General features: G+C 35.8%; 1 protein-coding gene across 1 annotated transcript; it reads right to left on the bottom strand.

Annotated features, from left to right (window-relative positions):
* Positions 1 to 2,008: 2,008 nt before the first annotated feature.
* Positions 2,009 to 20,939, bottom strand: LOC135683498 (uncharacterized). Its single transcript, XM_065198799.2, has 19 exons — positions 20,783 to 20,939; positions 19,887 to 20,074; positions 17,427 to 17,849; positions 16,028 to 16,645; positions 14,565 to 15,165; positions 14,123 to 14,325; positions 13,606 to 13,835; positions 13,216 to 13,477; positions 12,694 to 13,005; positions 11,878 to 12,033; positions 11,070 to 11,312; positions 9,836 to 10,245; positions 7,563 to 7,839; positions 6,973 to 7,151; positions 4,713 to 5,415; positions 4,187 to 4,372; positions 3,623 to 3,691; positions 3,231 to 3,460; positions 2,009 to 2,238 (listed from the first exon to the last, which is right to left on the bottom strand). Exons 2-19 carry the CDS (start codon positions 20,065 to 20,067, stop codon positions 2,122 to 2,124), a joined length of 5,400 nt encoding a protein of 1,799 aa, XP_065054871.2. The 5' UTR covers positions 20,068 to 20,074; positions 20,783 to 20,939; the 3' UTR covers positions 2,009 to 2,121.
* Positions 20,940 to 21,976: the final 1,037 nt, after the last annotated feature.

Here is a 21,976-nt window from a genome sequence, read left to right as displayed (position 1 = left end):
AATGAGATAAATAGACCAACAGACACTATATCTTGATATATAATCATTATATATATATATTGAGATAAATATCTTTTAACATACAAACTAGTGGGGAATTTTTCCCCCGGGCCCTTAAATTTCCCCACTAGTTGGCCCATGATTTCCACTAGCAAGTGCCCTTTTACTGTAAATTGTTTTAAAAGTCATTACTTTTTATGTCATTGTCACTTTATGTATCAAATGATGTATTACTTCTTTCATTTCATCGTAAATATAAACCTCTGTTTGATTTTCTCGCACTACATCAAAGCGAGGTAATGAAATTCGCGGAATATTCATTGCCCTACAAACATGCCTGAAATTGCGTCATTGTCCTACAAACATGCCAAGATCTGAACGCTCGGTATTTTGTCTGGTTCATATGTAACTTTTCGCTGCATAGGAGTAAGGACTGACGTGCAAGACCTTGAAGCCTTTCATACTATGCACACTCGTCCCTTTGCTTTTGTTTCTGCCGTCAGTTGCGTCATGTTAAGAAAAATGCCATTTTGTGTCAATTCCCCCCAGTGGAAATTTCTTAAAAGATCCCCTGTCATCAGATATCTTCCTTTGACGAGTGTTTCTACAATCAATGTGCTAACAAGCAGGTAAATCGTAATGTTGTTAAAACTTATGCAAGAAACAGGTAATTAGTTTTGCATGTAACAATTTTTCCGTACCAAAAATATGCTATCTGCAAAGATAAATTCTGTACCTGATTTAAAGATAGATTGATTGAATGATTGAAGTGATCGACTGTTTGATTGATTGCCTGCAATGATTGATTGGGTGATTGACTTATCGGTGATTGATGATTGATTGATTTCTAATAAAATAATAATCTTACAATTCATTTTAGTCGAGACCATTTTTTGGCTTTGTGGCAAAACCACATTGCACTCCTAGCAGTTTCCCTATCTTAACATAAACCTTAAATACACTACAAATCTTTTAGGTGCAAGATCCACGTTTAGTAACAACATCTCTGTGACATATTATTGTATACCTTGTATAAAGTGCTTGCAGTTTAGTTTACGAAGTCGGGATGTACTTAACAGAGTCGATTGTGTAAATGAGACAAAGATAGCACCATGGAACCTAACGGTATATGAAAACGTTAAAATCATCGTTATTGACGCTATGAATTCATTTTCACAAACCGAGACCATTCAAAACTACCTTATCTACAATTTCTACCAAGTTAATAACCCCCTCTCTCCCTGGGAATAATGTTGGTTAGCTATCAAAAAGTAGGAAATTTCCGGGAGAGATTTTTCTTGTTACTTGTAATATATTTATCTGGACTATCAGGAGCACGTAGTAATATTTGGTTAAAGAATCAAAGTATAGAAAAATGCAGTGCCAATTGCTTTGTGCTCTTCCTCGTTGTGAAAACCACTTTGAGCTGTTTACGATTGCTTTGTTTCAAAACACTATATACATTTTAGCATCATTATTAGAATGTCACTTTACTCTAATCAGAAGTATAAAATACAGTTTCTTATATTCTTTTCCAATCCTAATCCTTTGTTTACATAAGAGAAATTCCACGATCTCAGCAGCACCTTTTTTCTATGTAAAAATGGCAGCAGTGATATTTTCTGATAGACCTTTCAAGTGTTATTTTTTGACACAGATAGAAATACATACAACAAAAACCAAATCGTTAAGATTTGAAGATTTTAACGATTATTTAGTTTACTCCTTAGCTTTTGACACTCGATTCCTCAGTCCCTTGCAAACTCGAGGGAACTCCTAAGTCATTCGCAAATTCATTTTGTGTTTACTTAAGTCATATTTGCATTAGTTGCTTAAATCGTCTAGGTGTTCATGATCAGCGTCATTTTGATAAACTGTTTCTTGAAATAAAGGTGCAAAAAGCCGAGAAATATACATTTTAACAAAATGTTCTTAGGGAAACCGTTGTCAATGCCATTGAAAAAAGAAAGGTAGGCGAAAAGAGTGGCACAAGGAGGTAGACTCTGCATTCACATCTTTAAGCTCATGTAAGTAATTAAACAAACAAAATTTTGAAATAGATTAGCATACAGTTGCGTCTTTAGTTAATGATTTTGTAGCGTTATTCTCGTTGATAGCAGTCTAGTTGCATCTCTCCATGGATCGTTTCAATCCACGTATGTTTGTTTGGATGCTTCTGACTTTAGCACCGAACCTCAAGTGGTTTGATTCGTCACCCTGTACCAAGTCAACAAGATCCTGCAATGAAAAAGGATAAGGGTACTGCAAAGATAAAATAATAATGATATTATCAGTAATAATTACTTAACGACAATATCCTTTCAGTAAAAAGTTCAACTTGAAAATAATCTTAAACAAAGGATATAAATACAAAAATAATCTTAAACTAAGTAATTGAATAAACCTGACCATTCATTGAGTCGTTTTTTGAGGGGGGCTAGAGTATGCCTCTTAAGATTTGTTTTCAAAAGGCGTAGCGATGACAGTTCTCTGATATTAACTTGAAAGTCATTCCAGGTCTAATGCCCGAGTAATGAAATCCTTTTTGGGTGGATTTAAGGTTTAGCTTTGGAATATGGAGATCTCTATAATTACTCGTATTAAAATTTGATACAAAATATATTTAGCAGAGAACAGCATTCGCATCTACCACCACTGGTTAGAAAGGGATAGAGAGAGGGATTGAAAATAATTACTCGGAGGTCAGAGAAACAGCCTCTTGTTCTTTTTATTAAAGATTCTCCAAAACCACTTCCTTTGCCTAAAGAATGAAGACTTTCGACTAAACTTTTTTAACTTAAATGTCCTTGCAATCACTTCAAAAATACTTTTGTTTTAGAAAAGGTCGATTCCCTATTGATAAAACGCTATTGTTTATTACATTCCTAGCAGCTAGTCCTTTACTGTATAAAGAACGATCTTAAATGAAAGTTAGCCAACAAATGTTAACCGCTCCGCTAAGGGGCTACAAAAAGCAATTTTCAAAGAATTGAAAGATAAATTAGTCTTAAAAGTAAGAATGTCAAAAGCCAGCACAAACTCCCGAATTTTCAAACTTTATTTCCCAATAAATGAGTTATTTGAGCTAAAACCTTCAGATGATGGACCAAAAAATCGAGACAGTATTTGAATGTAAATTTGAAGGTACTTCATAGTTGACCTTGCAAATAAAAAAAAATATAAAAAAGCAGAAAAATATTTTCAAGTTATAAATCAAACAAGCATTTCACCTTTTTGATCCTGTGAAGCTCCTTGGCAGCAGCGATGCTGCTCTCAGATGGAATGTTTGACCTCTTGTATGCTGCTTGCCCAACCTCGTGTAATTCATTCATATAACCATCAAAGTTCTGGTTCTTTTCCTTCTTCAATATGTGCTCAATTTGACTTCTAAATCTTGGCATCATGAGGTTGTGCTCGTCTGTTAAAAGGTTTCTTGCCTTCGAATCCCATTTCTCCATGCCTTTGGAAGCGAAGATTAAGCATAGTAAACAATATATTTCAAGAATAAATAAGTTATTGTAAATTTCCAGAAACTCAATATAGCGTCGTAGTTTATCATAAACCCAAAGGAGATTAGCGTATATTGTCAACTGGCTAGAAGTATTTGCAAGACATTTCTTACCATCTTTGGCTTTGTCATACCAATGGTAGAGATCCCCTCGCTCTTCGTGTGTCATGTTATGTTTCATTTCTGAAAATAAAATACCCAATCGTTTTATATAAGTCATTACCATTCAGTATAGCATTTTGAGCTTGCAGCAATTTGCTGTTAACAGCAACCATCAAACGTGATGGAATCAGAACAAATTTAATTTTAGATTTTTCAAATTTGGGCTACATAACCTGAAAGAGAATCAGTTTAATGCGTTTCAAATTGGCTTAGATATGACTACAGGAGCACAAGCTCTTTTCTTGACAATTAATTTGCTGCTAAAATCTGTGAACCAGAACAAAACAACATCATTCAATAAGCCCAGTCTGCATTCCTTGTAGTGCAGTCGCATCTTTCATTTACCATTTCTCGCACTATTTGCAACAAATTAAACTGATTTTGCAGTTTAAAGTTGTTTCCTGGTTTTCTACCAGACTCCATAAATTCTAAAAACATGCTTCTGATGGCGTAACATTTCAGTACCATTTTTAAATTTTTTCACTAAAAGATGACCATGGCTGTATGAATGCTTACCCGTGGACCTGATCTCATATCCAAGGCCATCGACACCCTGTTGCATAGTCCTCTTCGTTGTTTGGTAACCCTCACGAACATTGACCATCGAATCATGCAGTGATCTTAGTCCATCGGCAATCATGCTGTACTTGCCAATCACTTTGCTGATCTGCACGCATGGTGTAGCGCGGTGTTTGTGCCAGTCTTGATATGAAAGAGAAAAAAGTTATTGGTAAATGTTTCTAGCGCATTCATAGACAGAGGTTCAAAGGTTTTTGCTTTATCTTATATTGCAAGCATGAGTACTAATATTAAAACCCCAACAACAAATCTTCCAGTTTGATTTATTTCTGTTTGAAATAAAAATATACAAAGTTTGCATTGCTAACTTGAATATGTAAAATATTTTCTGTTGGTGCAGCTTGTTAGAGTGACAAACAAAGGAAACACGTTAAAGACAGAAAACCTGTCAATTTACACTGAAGAGTTAAAGCGGCCGCATTTTCTTTAAAATTTAATATTGACAAGTAATAAAATGAATTACCTTCATCAAGTGTTCGTTTCTCTGCTGGAATATTTGAGTCCTCCTGAGGTGTGTGATCAAAGTTTCTATTGTCAAAATCTTGCACCAATATCCAAGGTGCGCCATTCTTAAAGGCGTTCACTGTGGATGTACTTCTTGTGACGACTGCTGGCAAGGGCTCCTCTGCAAGTCGTCTGTAATACATTTCCTCGGCAGTAGGGACATAGTCTCTCTTTCGTCGATCCTTTGTCTCTTTTTCCACATCTTTCTGAATGTCTCCTTCTTTCTTATCAAGATCTTTTTTATCATTTTCATACTCTCGTCCTTTCCCATCAATGTTCGGCACTTCTAGGATCATCTTCTTTGTCCCCGCGTATTTTTCCTCTACCGTCTCAGCAGCAAGATTCTCCCAAAACTTTAAATTGACGCACAAATCACCTTTGTAATCAGCTTTCAATCCAAAAATAACAAATTTGCATGTTATACCAATGCATGCATTAAAGTCACTGGTGAGCTTGCCTCTAAGTTCAAGCATATCTACTTTAAACAAATTGTCCCCAATCCAATTCATGACCTTTTTCGAAATTTCTATTCCAACTTCTACTACATCTTGCACAAACTTCAGCACATCGCCGGCAAAACCAACCAATTTTTCAGCCATTTTCACAAAGCCTTTTCCAACATCAATGAGTCCTTTTCCTACTTCTGAGAGTCCAATCAAAATCTGAAAAGAATGGTGTTCTAATCAGTAAGAGTTGTCAGACTAAAAAGCTTACCGATAACAAGTACAAAAAGAATAACACAAGTGCATTGATTATTGCTTTAACAAGAATCGAGAAGGCTGCTATGGTTAGGCACAATAAATGTTAGATCACAAGAGCAGTTAGCTGACAAATAACAATGACGGCAACAAAATAAGACATTGTAATGGTAGTTTTTTACTTTTATTGACTAGAATCCAGTGACAATCCAATTTTTGACAGAAAATTCGTGAAATCAGAACATCGACAATCCAGTATTTGACAAAGGGTCCATGAAATTACATTGACAATCCAGTATTTGACAAAGAGTCCATGAAATTACATTGACAATCCAGTATTTGACAAAGGGTCAATGAAATTACATTGACAATCCAGTATTCCACAAAGAAAATCCATAAAATTACATTTAAATTACATTTAAAGAGGTTAGTTGTAACATTCCGGTTAAATAGTGACAAATCCAGTTGCATAAATGAATAAACGTTTCGACTCTAGCTAGAGTTTTTAGTTAACTGACAAAGAATAATGTTTTCTATCATAGTTATATCGCTTAGAAGATATTTTGCATGAAGTATCAACTCAAACAAGTTCACCTTTCGGTAGACAGTACTCGAACAATTGCTTTTGGTAGCTTAGAGAGAAAATGCTTTTATCTACATCCAATTTGAAAATATTGGGAGGTAAAATCATAAAAAACACATTTTTTAATATAACGTTTATTCAAAGGTCAACTTTCTCTTTATAGTGTTAAAGAGCATTAAAAACTGGGGTTACATATAATTTTCAGCCTTGTAAGAGAGATATTGAGCTGAGAACCTTTTCCAAAAAGAACATTTTTGCGAAATTCAATTTAGAGAGAAAGACATTAAAAAGACTAAAAAATATTCACAATGTGTTTTCAGTGTTTAAAACCCTCCATGGCCCTCCAAGTCATTTCTTCTTCCTTGTGCTGTTATCTTCCACTACTTCTCTTTTGATTTTTTTACTATTTCTTACATTTTTCTGAATATCAGAGGCATTTCTGTTGCTTTGTCTTATTATTTTATAACAGTTCTTTGAAAAAGCGATGTAAACAATCTTTTGGTGGTACAAAACTTGAAAATGGCTTTGAAAAAAGCAAACATTTAGAAAACTAAAGCTTTTCGTCTGACACTCTTCAGAGTTTCCTAGCGTAGAGTTTTCGGTCTATGTTCTGATGTTTTAAACTCTGAAGAGTGTCAGACGAAAAGCTTTAGTTTACAAAATGTTTGCTTTTTTCAAAGCCATTTAAAAAGCGATGTAGTGGTTTTTCAAGGAGTAATCCCTAGGGCCTGAAAACATCACAAAGAGACTTCCCTTAATTGAAAACGATAACTGCTCCAGCAGATGCGGTATTTAAGTGATAGTTCCAGAGGGTAGTGACTTTAGAAAACTTGCCCAAATCAGATGAATGAGAGACTCACAGCTATTTGCGTTAGCCCAACATCCCAATACATTTTCTTTTTCAAAATGATTGATACTTGTAGAAAAAAAACGTGTACCTTAATACCAGTCTGTTCTGCCCATGCAACGAACTTTTTGGCCATCTTTTTTATCTCGCAAGCAGCAATGCAAATAATATTAGGAGCTTTCCATTTGCATTTGTTCCAAGTTGGGCAGCCAACCCACCACCACCAAATCTTGAAGCATCTTGACTTCCAATCCAGGAATGGTATGCAAACTTAAACGAGAAGAAATGCACATCTTCTAGACTCAGTTAAAAAGACATTGGCAATGAGCGACGGTGGCAACAAGCCTTATTTGAACCGTCCGTAACTCACAAATAAGGAAGCTAAGTTTTATTGGAGTTCATTTAAGGAAGGGGATACTAGCAAACAGAAAAACAGGACGATAACAAGTTGCAAGCTCGGAACAGAAAGACAAATAGAGGGAAATTTTGAGAACGAAACCAACAAATTCAGATACTCTGGCAGCGCCTATCCAAATCTATTGCCAGATTCACGAATTCTGTCCCACGACTCTATTGCCAACAAGCTTGTAGGCTCACAGGCCATTCCCAAACATAGGCAACTAAAAGAAAAACAACACAAGAATTATCTTAAAATAATGGTTAAACACAATTATAGCTTACTTTCACCGCATTCTTTTTGGCAACTCGCTTTGAATGCCTTCTTTGCTTCTTCAATTTCAGCAGCTCTTTTCTTTAGTTTGTTTTGATAATCATCAATAGATTTTTTCCAGCCATTCATTTTTTCCCCAGCGTCTTTGACTTTCTTTTCAGCCTCTTTAACTCTTTCTTGGGCCTCCTTTAGTTTCTTTACTGCAATGTCTTTAGCAATGTTTAGATATTTGATTGCAGCATCAGCAATTTGTCTCAAATGAAAGTCTATTTGAACATTTGCCACAAACTATAAAGCAGGTAGAGAAATTATTTAAAAAGTTGCTTTTTTAAAATATAAACAGGGGGGAGCCACCACTTGAATACGCAACTTCATATTAATTTCAACAACTTAAAATCTAAAAAAGGTTGTGAACAATGTTCTTGGGATGCCTAGTATTGGTGCCTAAAATAAAGCAATTCTGAGACATTGGGTTACAAGTGTTGCCCTCATTGGCATGAAATGACTCTTACAGAATCAAAAGAACATCTTATGCCGCAGAATAAAACTGATACGCACAAAAATCAATAATTCAAGTTTACCAATTTTATGAAACCAATTTTGTTCCTTAAAACGGCAATTGAGCACATGTCTTTCCAACAATCTAGATTGAATTTCTTCACTTCTTTCGAAAAAAAGTTTTTTTAAGCTGTTATTTAATTTAACGGAAAAAAGTAGTTGATTTTTTTTCCTTGGAAGCCGACTTTTTCAAACTATTTTTCTATGCCACAAATAAAATACCTACTGCAACATGAAATTGTTCTCAATGCGACTCAAATTAGGGAATTGTTAAATACTGCCACAACATTTATGCATTAGTAAGAATTAACCAAGGTGATCTGAATGACAAAAAAGAGGCTTTTTCTCGCTGCCTCCGGACCTCTCCTACCCCATACAGGCAAAGCAATGCAGTTCTTAGGGATTTGAAATTACAGCAAAGTAATTGCTAACTTCTTATCAAGCCTATTTTAAAAATCATTTTCCTTTAAATGAGCACATTGCAGGAGCTGCCAATTCGTGCAACTACTATCTAAATAAACTATTTGTAGCGCAGGTGATGAAGACAATGAGCAATTTTTCCTGCACTGCCATTTGTTCCAATGCGGAACGAGCTCTTTGGTCGGCTTTCTGAAGTCCCTGGACTCAAAATTTCAAACCTCTCCGCAACGGAAATTTGTGAATTAATACTTTATGGAAGTTCCGAATTAAATGTACTTGCCAATAGACTCCTTATGGAGGCCACACTTCAATTTATCAAAAACACTTAAAGATTCTTTTAATTGAAAAACAAAACAGCAGCAATTCCTTTTTTTATTTTTTTTATTTTCTTGATCTGCCTCTGAAACATGCAAATTATGTAAAAAATTGTGTGCAAATTGTAAATTAGAGTTTGAAGGTAAAATCAGTTTGTCCATAAAATGATCAAACGGTCGGTAAAGTCGCCTATCATTACGTGAAATTGCATCTAAAGTTTTGTTTATTTATTGTCCCAATCGGTAAAATTTAACCGATAGAAGGCCTTTCATCCCCCTAGTCTGAAAGGTCATGCTACGCAACTCAACTACGTAGCTGTAGATGTCGGTAAGGGTGAGCAAACTCGAGCAAGAACGATACCTGAGGGGGGGCAGGATTTAAAACAGGAAAACAGATATATAACAAACAGATATTTTTGGAAAAAATCAAGCTCACGGAATTATAATTATGCAATCTTTTCAAAATATCATTTGGAAAAACTGTAGCAAGAGGGGGCAAGTTTTTGTCAAAGTTTTCATTTCGGGGTGCACAGCCCCCTGTGCCCCCTGCAGCTACGTGGCTGATGCCACTGTTAAAGTCCTGCGAATCCCTAACGGTACGCCGTGACAGTCTTTGTAGGCTTTGTAAACGAATTTAAAAAGGTGCAAAGGTGCTCAGGTAACTAACTACTTACAACGCTTTGCCTGTATCAATAGTTTTATTTAAAACAAAATCTTAGGATGGGGTCCTTGAAATTTACCGGGGACAACACCCTTAAAAACTTGGTTCCTTGAAAAAAAGTGCGTATGCTCATTTTGCAGTAAATGAACTGTCTTATGCAATCCTTGAAATTGCTTCATGTTAGTCTTAATTAATGTATATTCACTATTGTAGAAACAAACATTAAATAATCTACAATACAATACCCTTAATCCCGGAAGAAGGAATATCATGGGATGAAAAACGCTTCTCTTTTCGAGTAAACAATATATAAACTTCAAGGGATACTCACTGAAAAATGAAGCGCTTGCAAATTGCCGTAAGCAGCCTCTACAATCAAATCTGAGCGAATCATTCCCCATATATCAGTTGTCATCTGAAATTTGAAGCCTGTGTCTGAAACGTCTATATAAACGTATCTTGAAATCCCCAGTAAGGATATGAATCCCTCTATCTGGACAGTCACTGAATCTGGCTTGAGGTAAATAAACGCCTTAGGGCCATTGACTTTATCTGTTGCATTCCTTCTTAGGGCTATAAGCCCTCCTGCCCAGTCAATCGGCGAAAGTGAAACATCGATAAGAATTTTCTCTGGAGGGCTTATGAGAATTTCTGAAGCAACCTTGAAGCCAAGGAAATTGATTGTTCCCTTGAAGTATAAGCCCTTATGTATATTTAAATCAAGTGCTTCGATTGTTTTTCCTATAAAAGAAGACAAGTCTTCTAAGAACATTTGGTTACGTTTAGACATATATACAAGATGTCTCTAAAAAATCATAAATTTCATGAAAGTGCGAAATCATTTTGAAAATAATATTCTAGAGTATTATACTTTCGTCTAAATCTAAAAAATAAAAGGAGGTTTAAATCAAAAGCACAATCCGACGCCGTTTAGGCTGACTTCAAGTGACAAAAATTGAACTTTCCAAATGGTTAGGCGAATGCAGTGAAGAGAATCTTCAAGGTAACTTTTTCGGGGTTTTCTTTTGTGATGTCGATCAAAACTCTTATTTTGAAGTGGACTTTGCAAGACACAGCAAATCTAGGGCAGTGGCATCACCGAACACTCAAAATTTACCTCATAAACCACTAAACCCCTCTAATTTTTCCACTATCTATTACTGGCCAAAATACGCGATCAAATCTGCATAAACGTGAAAATGGCTTTGAAAAAAGCAAACATTTGAGTAAACTAAAGCTTTTCGTCTGACTCTTCTTCTGACATAAAATTTTTGTCATGATTTTTCAAAGCACTGTTGAATAAATGTCATAGGTACATATGAATTTTGACTGACTAAAAACTTTGCCAAGAGCTTTAAAAATGTCAATTATAATTTCTGTCTTGCTAAAATGTCAAGCTAAAATTCAATACAATTGCGCATAATTTTTGTAGCGACTTGCTGTGTTAATATTTTCTAGTGAATCACAGATTCTGCAGCTTTACCGAGGATACTTTGGTACAAACACTATACGCAATGACAATAAGATTAATAAAGCAAAAACTAAAGATTTTTAAATGAACCAACCCTTCATGCTGTACGAAACAGTTAATCCTTCTGGAAACCCGCTTTCTGCTACCACTCTAGGAACCGCAGGCTTACCCAACTTGAATGCTTTGAAAATCTGGCCAAGGGTGAATTTGTTAACGGATCCAAAGACGTAATTCTCATCTGGCTTATTAAAGTCGATACCAAAGTAGATTGAGATCTTGATTGCATCATCGTTAGGCCCAGCTTCTATCACACCAACCCAAACAGTTCCTCCAAATTCTTAAACAAAGAGGATAACATAATTCTTCAAACAAATGTGAGCGTTACATTAGTATCATGATACCAGACTTTCTTATTGCGAATCCCATAATTGATTTTTCAACAGAGCAACTTTTGATATAATAAATTTGTCATGTTCAGCATGAAATGTCACGTAAAAAAGCGCTCGTTATAACCCAAATGCCCTTGTGCTGACTTCTAAACAGATATATTTATAGAGGGTAGAGCTAGGGAGTGGAACGGGATAGGTCCCTCTAATTGACACTATGAAATAGCTTTTGTCAATTTTTTTATGTTCTTTTTTGAGAAATGTTTTGTGAATCAAACTTCTGTTACCTTCACATTACCTATTACATTCTGTTACCTTCATAACACTACACCCTGAACTGAGCAAGTTGTTTTTCATTAAGTAGTGCCATAATGTGAACCCACGATTTGGATTCGTAGCCGATAACTGGTTAGAATGTTAAGTGTTTCAATGTATATTTCCAATCAATAATGCACAAAGATAGATGATATCTAGCTTCAATTAAAGTTACTGAGAGGAAAACGTCATCATACTCACCGAACGTTGGCAGTACACCTCCAGCACCAACAGATATGCCAATCCCAAGATTCAAGTTGGCAAGAGCAAGATATTTGAATTTGAAAGGATTCCTCCAAGTTCCAGCCATGGCGAATTGTAAGCTAAGTTTTCCAGTAAGACTTACCTCAATGGCACCTAGGATTATTCAAAACAGTAATGACGAAGATTAATGCAAGGCATCTTCATATTACCCAAGTGAATAATGAAAAGACTCAAAAAACTGCAAACAGGAAAAAGCTATGAGAAATGTAATTAAAAAAAATTTTTCCGAATATTATATTGGAAAAGCCCTAAATTATAAAATTGAATCTATGAAAATGTTTGACCTATTTTCCTTCTGATGCTCATCAGTTGTTTAATTTTTATTATTAAAAGAATATTGCAACCTGATTCCCTCACACTGAAAAGATCTGCCAAAGTACAAGACTCAAAGCCTCGTGCATCAAAAGAACTTTACATGGATATAAAATTCCATTTAAAATTTATAGGATTCTCAAGAATCCAACTCTTTGCAATCCATTTTGTGGTACCCATTAAAAATGTACACATTCACATTTGAATATTGAATCTACGTAGGGTTCCTAAAATGTTCATATCGTTTTTACTTATAATTAGAAAATCAACAAAAGAATCAAGACATTAAAATTCTAAAGAGGGTGCCACAGTTTCTTTATCAATCGAAAAGCTAAATTAACCCCAAATGATATTGGACGTTTTACTTTGCTGCTAAACAGTGCTGCCTGCATTTTCCCTATGGCCAGGTTGTTCCAAGAAATATCAAGCAAATAAACGAACCTATGAACTGCACATGACCGGAACCAAGATTCTCAGGAATGTTCCAATACAATGTACATTCCAGTTTAACAGATGACTTTTTGCCACTTAGCTCCAGTTCCAACGCTATTGATTGCAATGCAAGTGAACCGTCTTCATTTACTGGGATAGTACCAGAAAACTTTGCACCAAACTTGAAACCTGACTTTGATATCGTTCCTGAAATCTCGATTGTCGCATCCTTGCCGACCTTTTCAGCAAGCCAAAGGCACAAGGAATCTCCAAAACAACCATTGTCTTGTGGAATATTGAAAATCCCCACAAAAGTTAATCCTGAAATTGAGATTATAACAAATTAGGGTGACATTGTTCCAAATTTCAGTGTCCTAGGCATCCGCATCATCCCTGAGAGATCGTTGCTCAGAAAAGAGACATCCCCAGAAACATCCCCAATGAAAATTTCACGAACTGCAGGCGTATTCCTAGAACTATTCAAATTTACCCAATTTGTTCTTAGAACAGAGGAAATGTGCATAAGCTAACCTTTCTCTATGTCTCTTGAACTAAGATACGGAACATTAAATTTAACCACATCTTCTTTTTCTTCTTCTTCCTCCTTCCCTTCTTCGTCAGTTTTTTTGCTATCATCACTGCCCGTGCTCTCAGACTTTGGCTTTGTTCCAGCTCTCTTGAGAAGTGCCCGGTTCTCAACTTCTAATCTTCTGTTTTTCTTATGAACATGATTCCTTCCATACACTTCACCTGTGTTTGGCTCAAAAATGGGTCTGACTCGCTTCCCTTGTTTCTGAAAATACAATGAATTTTTTCAAATTATACTTAATTGATTGATTGAGAGAAATAATGTCTAGCAACGAATGTTAACGAATAAAAATCACTGCCAACGCATTTCAAAGTAACAGAGCGGTCCTTTACCTTTCTGATGTTTCGCAAATACGCGAAATGTGGCCCAAGGTTCCTTCTGCTTCGTTCGAACACCGGATAAAACTCATCTGCTTCGCGGATATCAGATCGTTTGCCAGGAGCACTGTTTTCGGTTGACGGAGCATCAGATTTGCCTTTCTGAGCATCGCCAACATCGTTTGCTTTACCTTTTTTATCTGAAGACGTTTCTACCTCACCGTTTGCATTGGAAACTATAATCACTGAAATGAAACAAAAAAACTTTCGTAACAGATCGTATGGGCCTCAATAAATTTACAAAATAGCACAATACAAAATGCCTATTAAAAAGCAAATTTTCAAGAGAATATGAGTGCTTTAATGTACTTTAGCATTTCAAACTACTACTTACCAACTAGCGATAAAAACAAAGGCGATTTTTATCTACTTTCAAGCAATTTTACAGACCAACTTGCCGAGCCAACAATAGAAATATGGTGGATACACAAAATACTAATGAAACAACGAAGCAAAAGATCCTGTCACCTACATGCAGTCATTTCAGAAAACCATGCAACCGAAAAAAGATTGCTGCCAAAAATTCTCTCCATGATCTTGTCCAATCGAATTCCTTCAATGACAATGCCAACTGCAACGGCTGTGGTTGGTTGATCTGTGCCTTTTCTCGGCTTCCAGATGAGTCCCTCGATGTAGCAGTTCTCCCAGCCCCAAAGGATTGGCTTTCCAGCAATTCTAAAAAGTCAGAAAACTTTCTTATGGCACATAATACATCATAGATTACTAGTTGGAAAAAAATTGGAAAATTTATCTTTAAATAGAAAGCTTGCCTTCTGGATATACAGGTGTCATGACGCCCCTGCTTTAAAGTTCATTCTCGCCAAAAAGCTCACAACGTTGTAATATTCAACAATCGTTAAAGCAACCCATGGACAACATCGTATATAAAAAAATACAAAAATAAAGAGGCAAACCTTAGTGACTTGTGCTCTTCTCCTTTGCCAAATTTTTTCACAAGCTTGAATTCTTTAATACCGAAATCTTTTAAGTTTCCCAACAAGCTAATAAATTCGAGCAGAGTGTTTGGTCCAATCATCTCCTGCAGTTGATCCAGTTTAAAACTTTCCACATAAGCTGACAAAGCATACTTGTTTCCCTGTTTCTCTAATGTCAAACCAACAGCCAATTTCCCTACTGTTATCGTGGTTACACCAGCAATTTGAAGATCATCACCTTTCTGCTTTGTAATTGTTACCTCAAGATCGTTAACTTTGATCTTCCCTCCCATAAAGACAAATGGTCCTTTCAAAACAACTGTAATCTTAAAGGATCTTCCTTGACCGATAGTTATCTCCTTTATGTCAATTGGTCCTGCCGAAGGGGGGAAGAGTTGCCTTGGAAGCTCTGCTTTGATTTGAGGATCCAAACACTTCAGGAACTTAGGCATGTCGCTCTTAAACTGCTCGGGGAATGAAAAACTTAACCCACCGGTTGTTATCTTTATTGTGACTGCAAGCTGATCGGGTACTTCTGCTGGTAAATTTTCCTTGCAATCTTTTTGACTTTGCATATTTGCTGCAAGTTACAACAAGTTCAGTGTTAGTTACAGCAGGTTCAGTGTTAGTTACAGCAGGTTCAGTGTTAGTTTCAGAGCATTCCAATAAAAGATATATCTTTAAGTTCAATCAACAGTTGAAGCAGGGAACCGATTAATATCGTAGTTAAAGGCAATCTGTCACGACGTTGATTGGTTATAAGAACAAAGGGATTTTTATTGTTTCCAGCCCCTCTTCAATTTATGGCATTGTAAAAAATATGGCGGAGCGCTGGAATCGTGTTTAGGCTATTGTTCCAGCTATTGTTCTCGTTAACCAATCCACAACGAGACAGATTGCCTTTAAGGTATTAAATAAAAAGGAGAGATCTGTGCCTTACATTTTTCATATTAAAGCACATTGAACCCATGACTCCCAAGATTTGTTATTGTTTAGCCTAGATTAAAACAAAAAGATGCAAACTCTACCTCAAACTGAAGGAGAAAGCAAACAATCTAGTATTTTTCAACAGTCTCCTGGTCAGGTATTCAAAGAAAGGATCATTTACATTTCTTAACTATTTATTTATAGGCCTATTAGTCTTGACACCAAAACTGGCAATCGCTAGTCCTTGAAGCAAAAACAGCAACTTAAAATAGTACCTCCTTTTGTTCACATTTTGCATACTATTTTGATGTTTCTCAAATCCTTGTGTTTTGAAAAATTCTATATCTTCTGATAAAATTTTCTACTTTATAGTCGAGAGAGTATAAGAAACTTTATCTGCAATGATATAGAAAGCTGCATCTGCAATGATATAGAAAGCTGCATCTGCAATGATATAGAGAAGATACTACAAACACCCGGGAGCCAGACACTAGCAATTGTTGATAGTAAATTACCTTTCAGAGGTATCATCACTCTGACGTGTACACCTTCAGGAATCATCTTGGTGTCGTATTCGGTTATAAAGGGCTTTACCACATCCATAAGCTTTTTGTTTTCTACCATGACGATTTCATCCTTGGCTATCATGATAATGCAGTTGCGTTCTATTCTTCCAAGCATTGCAAAATCGCTTATGAAAGCTCCCTCAGATATGAAATTCTCCAATGTTTCTTGAATGTTAATCGTATCTGCAACATCGATAACAATCGCTGGTCTCACAACTTGACCAGCTGCTCTTGTCATAATCAAGTAAACGTCGCCGGCTCTGAAAGCAGCAGAATTTGAGATCGATGCCTTGCAGACAATCTGAAAAGTTTCTGATGTTCGCTGGGTTGGATCTTTTATCAAATCGATTTGTCCATTACAGTCTGGATTTTCAAATGTCAAACCTTCTAGCTTCCCTGTATCAAGGCCAATGGCCAGAAAGTTAAGTTGGGACATGGTAATTCCAAAAATGCCCATTAAATCTACCATAAGGAGGGAATCTATTTTCCATTGGAACGGTAGAGAGGCTTCGTTTTTTGGCTTGTCAATAACCATTTTCAGACTGTGAGCAGATACACCAACCGTTCCTGTTTTCAAGAGAATAAATGCACTTAGTTTATTTGAGAATGATAGGTTGAATTAAATAATCTTTTGGTGGTACAAAACTCTATCTACATAAGCAAGAAAGAAACCGTTATTGTGTAGACAGAAGGAGTTCATTTTCACGTTAGGACTCCATTGGTAACATCTCAATAGGCAATTGGCACTGATTGGTCAACCTTAACAGTCATGTGCTTGTGTTTCTGATTGGTCTATTTCAATCCACAACTGGGTATGTATATTTCTTAGCGTAGAGTTTTCGATCTATGTTCTGACGTTTTAAACTCTGAAGAGTGTCAGACTAAAAGCTTTAGTTTACGCTAATGTTTGCTTTTTTCAAAGCCATTTATAGGTTGATTTCTTTGTTTGGTTCATTTTGTCGTACTATGAAGGGTATTGTGAGAATATGCTAAATCACAATGTGGTTATTAAAAGAAGCAGCAATGCATAGCTGCAAGGTATCGGAGAATAAGTATTCTTAAAACTTCGCCATATTCGAAGAGACAAGAGGTATACACTGCTCTGCTAATTACTGTAAAGAAATTTTCCTTCATTAACAGAATTATGGTCAAACTCGTCAATGGTCCAAGTTTTTGCCCACATAAGTATATGACAAGACATGTAGGTACTATGTTAGAAAATATAGCGTGGTCAAACAATTGTGTTCTCTTCAAGGCTTTCGTTTGCAATATGCAGGCTTGTATACCAAGTCTTTATCTTAGGCAAAAGAGCTTTTAGAGAAGACAAAAAGTAATCCAAAAACCTCACCTTCGGCTTTGATTTTCCAGCTATTAACACCGTCAACAGGTTCACCGGCCTTAAAACCAAGTGTTAGAGAGGCACCGCCAAGAACAAAGTTATCTCCGCTTAGAAGTCGCCAAGAATCTTTTGCTTTCGCCTCTACTGTCACCTCTTTGGTCCCTCTGTTAATTTCGAGTTTTTCAAAGAAGAAAGAGTCTGGATTGATCAGCTGTTGTGTTGTTTTCATGACATCAATACTAGGGAATATCTTGTCAAACACCATTTTTAGAGATGGGTTTTCACAATTTCCAACCTTTTTGTTTTCAAGGACAGCATTTTCTACGGCAAATTTTCCATCTAGACTGCATCTACCTTGTATTGTATAGGTTTTTGTACCAGTTGATTGAGACGTCAATGTTTCCCATGATGTGGGGAGATTGTCTCTTTTGGCTAAAAAACAGTCATTTTACTAACATTTACAACATCGCCAATAAATACGCAAAAGAAAGCAATGATGTTATTTCCTGCATGAAAATAAGACATGGATTGAAAGTCATCTACTATGGTAAGAGAACAGTCGACAGCTTACACTTATGTCGCTGTAAGTCTGTCGAGAAACAAAGTGGGTATTTCATAGACCTCCTAGTTTAGCCTTTGCCTTTTTGGTGACTAAAGAAATAACTTAAAAGATTGTGAGAAATCTGAAGACTGAAATGGATTTTAAAAGAAATATCCAGCAAATACTATTGAAACTTTTAATAAATCTATATGGAAAATTTTAGAGAGAGTTATAGACGATGATTCTCAGACCTCATCGAATTGTAACTTTGACAAACTGATTGAAACGAGTTTGGCGAACTTAAATTAAAAACCCCTTTTCTGATATCATGTTAGCGACAGGCATTTCCACCAACGAAGAATGTTTCCAGGGGAGGTTTTCTCTCCGAGGTTGTCCATTCTTATATTTAGGGTCTGAGAGTTCACAATCGAAATTTTGAAAATATCTAATATTTGGGGTGCGAATTCTTAATATTTAGAAGTATAAAATTTTTAGAAAATAGCAGTGACTGAATATTTTGTGTTCTTTGAAACAGAGTATCAATAGGTGGGGATCAGCAAGAAAGAAGAATAAAAATTTTTCGACTGAATGTGCGATGTGGATCAGAATGTCTGTCTTTACACCGTTCAAAACATTTGGCCTCCCAAACAGCTGCGGTGGCATTAGGCTATGGCGACAGAAAGTATAACAAGAATTACTACAGGTATACTCATAAACAACCGACTAACACAGCTATAAACTAAGGTCTGACAGGGGTCATCTTTTCATTACAGTTCTCAAGTGAAACGAACCGTCGTATAACAACATGCATTAGAGTTCAGCTTAAGGCACGTTCTGACGCATTCAGTGATGCAAGTACTTCACCAAAGAATCACCAGTCAGATGTTTGGTGGTTTGGGCATAAACATCAAAAGCTGATTGCATGTTTGTACTGATGGCTCTATACAAACATAGACATCAAATCAATCAAGTCATCAAGTGGACGAGGCGAGTTTGCTATTTCAAGTGGATTCAACACAAGCCAGTAACATTGATAATTCGTCGATAAGCTTTTCAAGCGTGACGTCATAAACGTACATTTTGGAATTTTTATATCATACGGCCTAAAGCAAAGACAAGTTTGAAAATTCAAGCTCGCCTAATTTATTAGAAATTGATGGATAAATGGCCAATAGAATATCGTGGCGAATTTTTATTGTATTGTTTTTGTTCATGGTTTCCTGTAAAGTTTTTTTAACTGAATGTCTACGCAGACACTAAAACCTCATTTTCTTTTAGCTTCTGTACAATGCCATTCTTCTTTAATTCTTTCGCTTGTTTAGTAGCAAGAGCGCACTAGCAGCAGAAAATTTTGTATACGTTTAGGAGGATCTGCAACCGATAGCGTACAACCTTCTTGGAAACTATTTAAGACTTGTTTTTGTTTTTCTTTTTGAGTCATCGCTCAAAATTATTTGAGAATACTGTAGGATATTAATCGGCTGATCAAATGTGAAATACTTTGTCAAAACGGGTTTTTTGCAAGGAAAAGCATTACTCAAAGTTCAATGGACAATTAACTTGACAAATAAAACTATTCTGTTATACTACAGCTTCCCAATGTTTCACATCATAAAAAAATTTCATAATATTTAGCTCGTTTGTTTTCAACCAAGGCAAGGTCTTTAATAACGTGTCTTTCTTTCAAAAGGAAATATTCCGTTACAAGTATTTTATGACGTCACATTCGAAGCCCTAGATCAAAAAAACTATAGGTTTTAAGAATCTATATTGCCTTTAACAATGTACAGGGTTTTAAGAGCATTTTCCACGCTTTAAACGCATACGAAGGTCGAATAAATGATAGTCATTATCAATATTCATTCAAGAAACAAGCCATCAGCATGTGGATTCAAAATCATAGTATACTGTCTAAAAGCACAACTTACTTCCTAAAGTACGCTTCAGGCCTTGGTCCGGGAAGCCCTCTGATAGCCAGAATGGAACCAGACCCAGCATATCATGGAATCCATCGGAGGGTATCAAATGATCTTTCTTGAAAAGATCAAACGCATCTAAAGGAGCAACGCTGATTGCAACGAGAATCAGTATGAAGTTCAGTGTCCCCATCGTCTAGCTTTTGAAGGAAAAAACATTTCATAAAATTCAAAACAACAAACTGAATATGAGGTAAAAGAGCGAATTTGTCATGAAAAGAATCTATAGTTGCCAAAAAAGCAAAAAAGGGTTTATAAATTGATTTTATTGATATTTAGGTATTGGTAGTAGCGAACTTCTGCTAACAAATACATTTTTGCGAACTTCTAACAGTTGGGCGATGGGAAACACATTATGACATAAGACTAATGTACAGACTTGGAAAGCTATACATAGGCTTTATTAAATAGACAGAGAAAAGGCGATGACCTTGTACGCTGATTGTCTCCAAGCTGGATATGTATTTAATGATAAAAGAATACAGGTTATTATTCTTATGATTGCAGGACACGAATACGCTCAACACTTTTATGATTGACAAAATGGTTTAAACAAAACTATTTAGGTTAGCAAAATGAATCTCTATGACAAATTACTTAAACCTGTTGCGCTAATTTTTATCTAGGATAAGTCAAATAGTTACAAACTAGAGGTTGGTTATCAATCGAGTTATTAATAACATTGGCGATAACACCCACTTTGCTACCATAAACACGATATCATATGAATCAACGGAAATAAATAACAGATTATTAGTTATAGCCTAACAGACATCAATAATAAAATTATCAGAATAAAGACTACATCCCACATTCGCAATATTTAAGAATAAATGCAAACTTAATACCTGAGCGTCAAAAGCCAGACATTCGTTAGGACAGACGCTTACAAATGCTTGGCAAGGCACTTAGTTTAGTACCTGTGCTGTTGGTCAATAATCTTTCGCCTTGATTACCTGCAACTATTTGATACCGGTTAAGTTTTCTCTTTGAGTGCTTTCAGCTAATAATGATTGAAAACTTTCTACTTAGATCTACTTTTGCCTGCGTTTCTATATTAACGTAAATATTCTCTTTAGGGCAAGGCCAAATACTGGCGCTGATAAATTACGGTATTAAAGTTTGCATGTAAAAGAGTCTAAAATGCGTAGTTTAAAAGCCTCTGTCTCAGACCCTAAAAATTCTTTCTTGGAGAGCCAGATCGGCGTCCCAAGCTTGTTTAGAAACTTTGATTGTCTATTTCTAAGTGTTGTCACTTGGCTGAACTTTTGTCCAGAACACAACACATTTTGTAAGACTTTACTATTGCAGAAACGTGAATAACAACAAGTGTAAATACAAGTTACCTAAATGTAAAACTATTTTCTAAATGTACAAAAGAGTGGTTGGTTAGGACAACGGCCGTCGCTGTGATGCCCACCAGGTTTCCATTGTAATCATTACAACAACTGAACCTGTTGATTAACAAGTCGTGATCGCAATCTCTGTAAAAAGACCGTTATTTCTGGGAAATGAGTGGACAAAAACAATTAACTTATTGTATACTTAAAACAATGGCTACATGGATTGTCTTGGGAAATAAAGCGCTTTACAAGAAATATCCCAAAATTATCTATAGGCCGTTCTGCTTCTTGGCGTCCCTCTCTTTTGTAGGCCACGAACCTGTAAAACACGTATGTGAAGCGGAATAACCACTCGTTGAAAAATAGTCCTTTCCTAACATTGCTAACATCAACATCAAAAATAAGTTCCTCGACTATCATTGAAATAATGAACAAACTTTAATACCAAAAAACAAAAATCCGCCTTCATTTAATGAGGTACCTTAATACATTTAATGTAATGACATGCATATCGATTATTTGACACCATGATTTCCAGAAATTAGAAATTTCTGTCTACTTATGTTCATAAAAATATCTTTAAAAAATAATTGAAAATTATGACGTTTATAATTTGATAGCACATAAACAGTTAAAGATTAAAATGGAAGTTTCTTCCCACTATCTTGGCACTCACAGTGAAGCCGATGCTGAAAATGC

This window comes from Rhopilema esculentum, chromosome 17 (genome assembly GCF_057945365.1).
Source record: "Rhopilema esculentum isolate cy_ngs chromosome 17, ASM5794536v1, whole genome shotgun sequence".
Classification (NCBI taxonomy): domain Eukaryota; kingdom Metazoa; phylum Cnidaria; class Scyphozoa; order Rhizostomeae; family Rhizostomatidae; genus Rhopilema; species Rhopilema esculentum.
The sequence above is the reverse complement of the archived record's forward strand: the minus strand, read 5'-3'. Positions and strand labels throughout refer to the sequence as shown.

Bases quoted from the DNA above. Each gene is read 5' to 3' on its own strand.
- LOC135683498 (XM_065198799.2), bottom strand. From the start codon at position 20,067: ATGGGGACACTGAACTTCATACTGATTCTCGTTGCAATCAGCGTTGCT. The intron at 14,326-14,564 runs GTTTGCCTCTTT...CTGACTTTTTAG, and splicing joins GAAGAGCACAAGTCACTAAG to AATTGCTGGAAAGCCAATCC. The intron at 3,461-3,622 runs GTAAGAAATGTC...TCGCTTCCAAAG, and splicing joins GTATGACAAAGCCAAAGATG to GCATGGAGAAATGGGATTCG.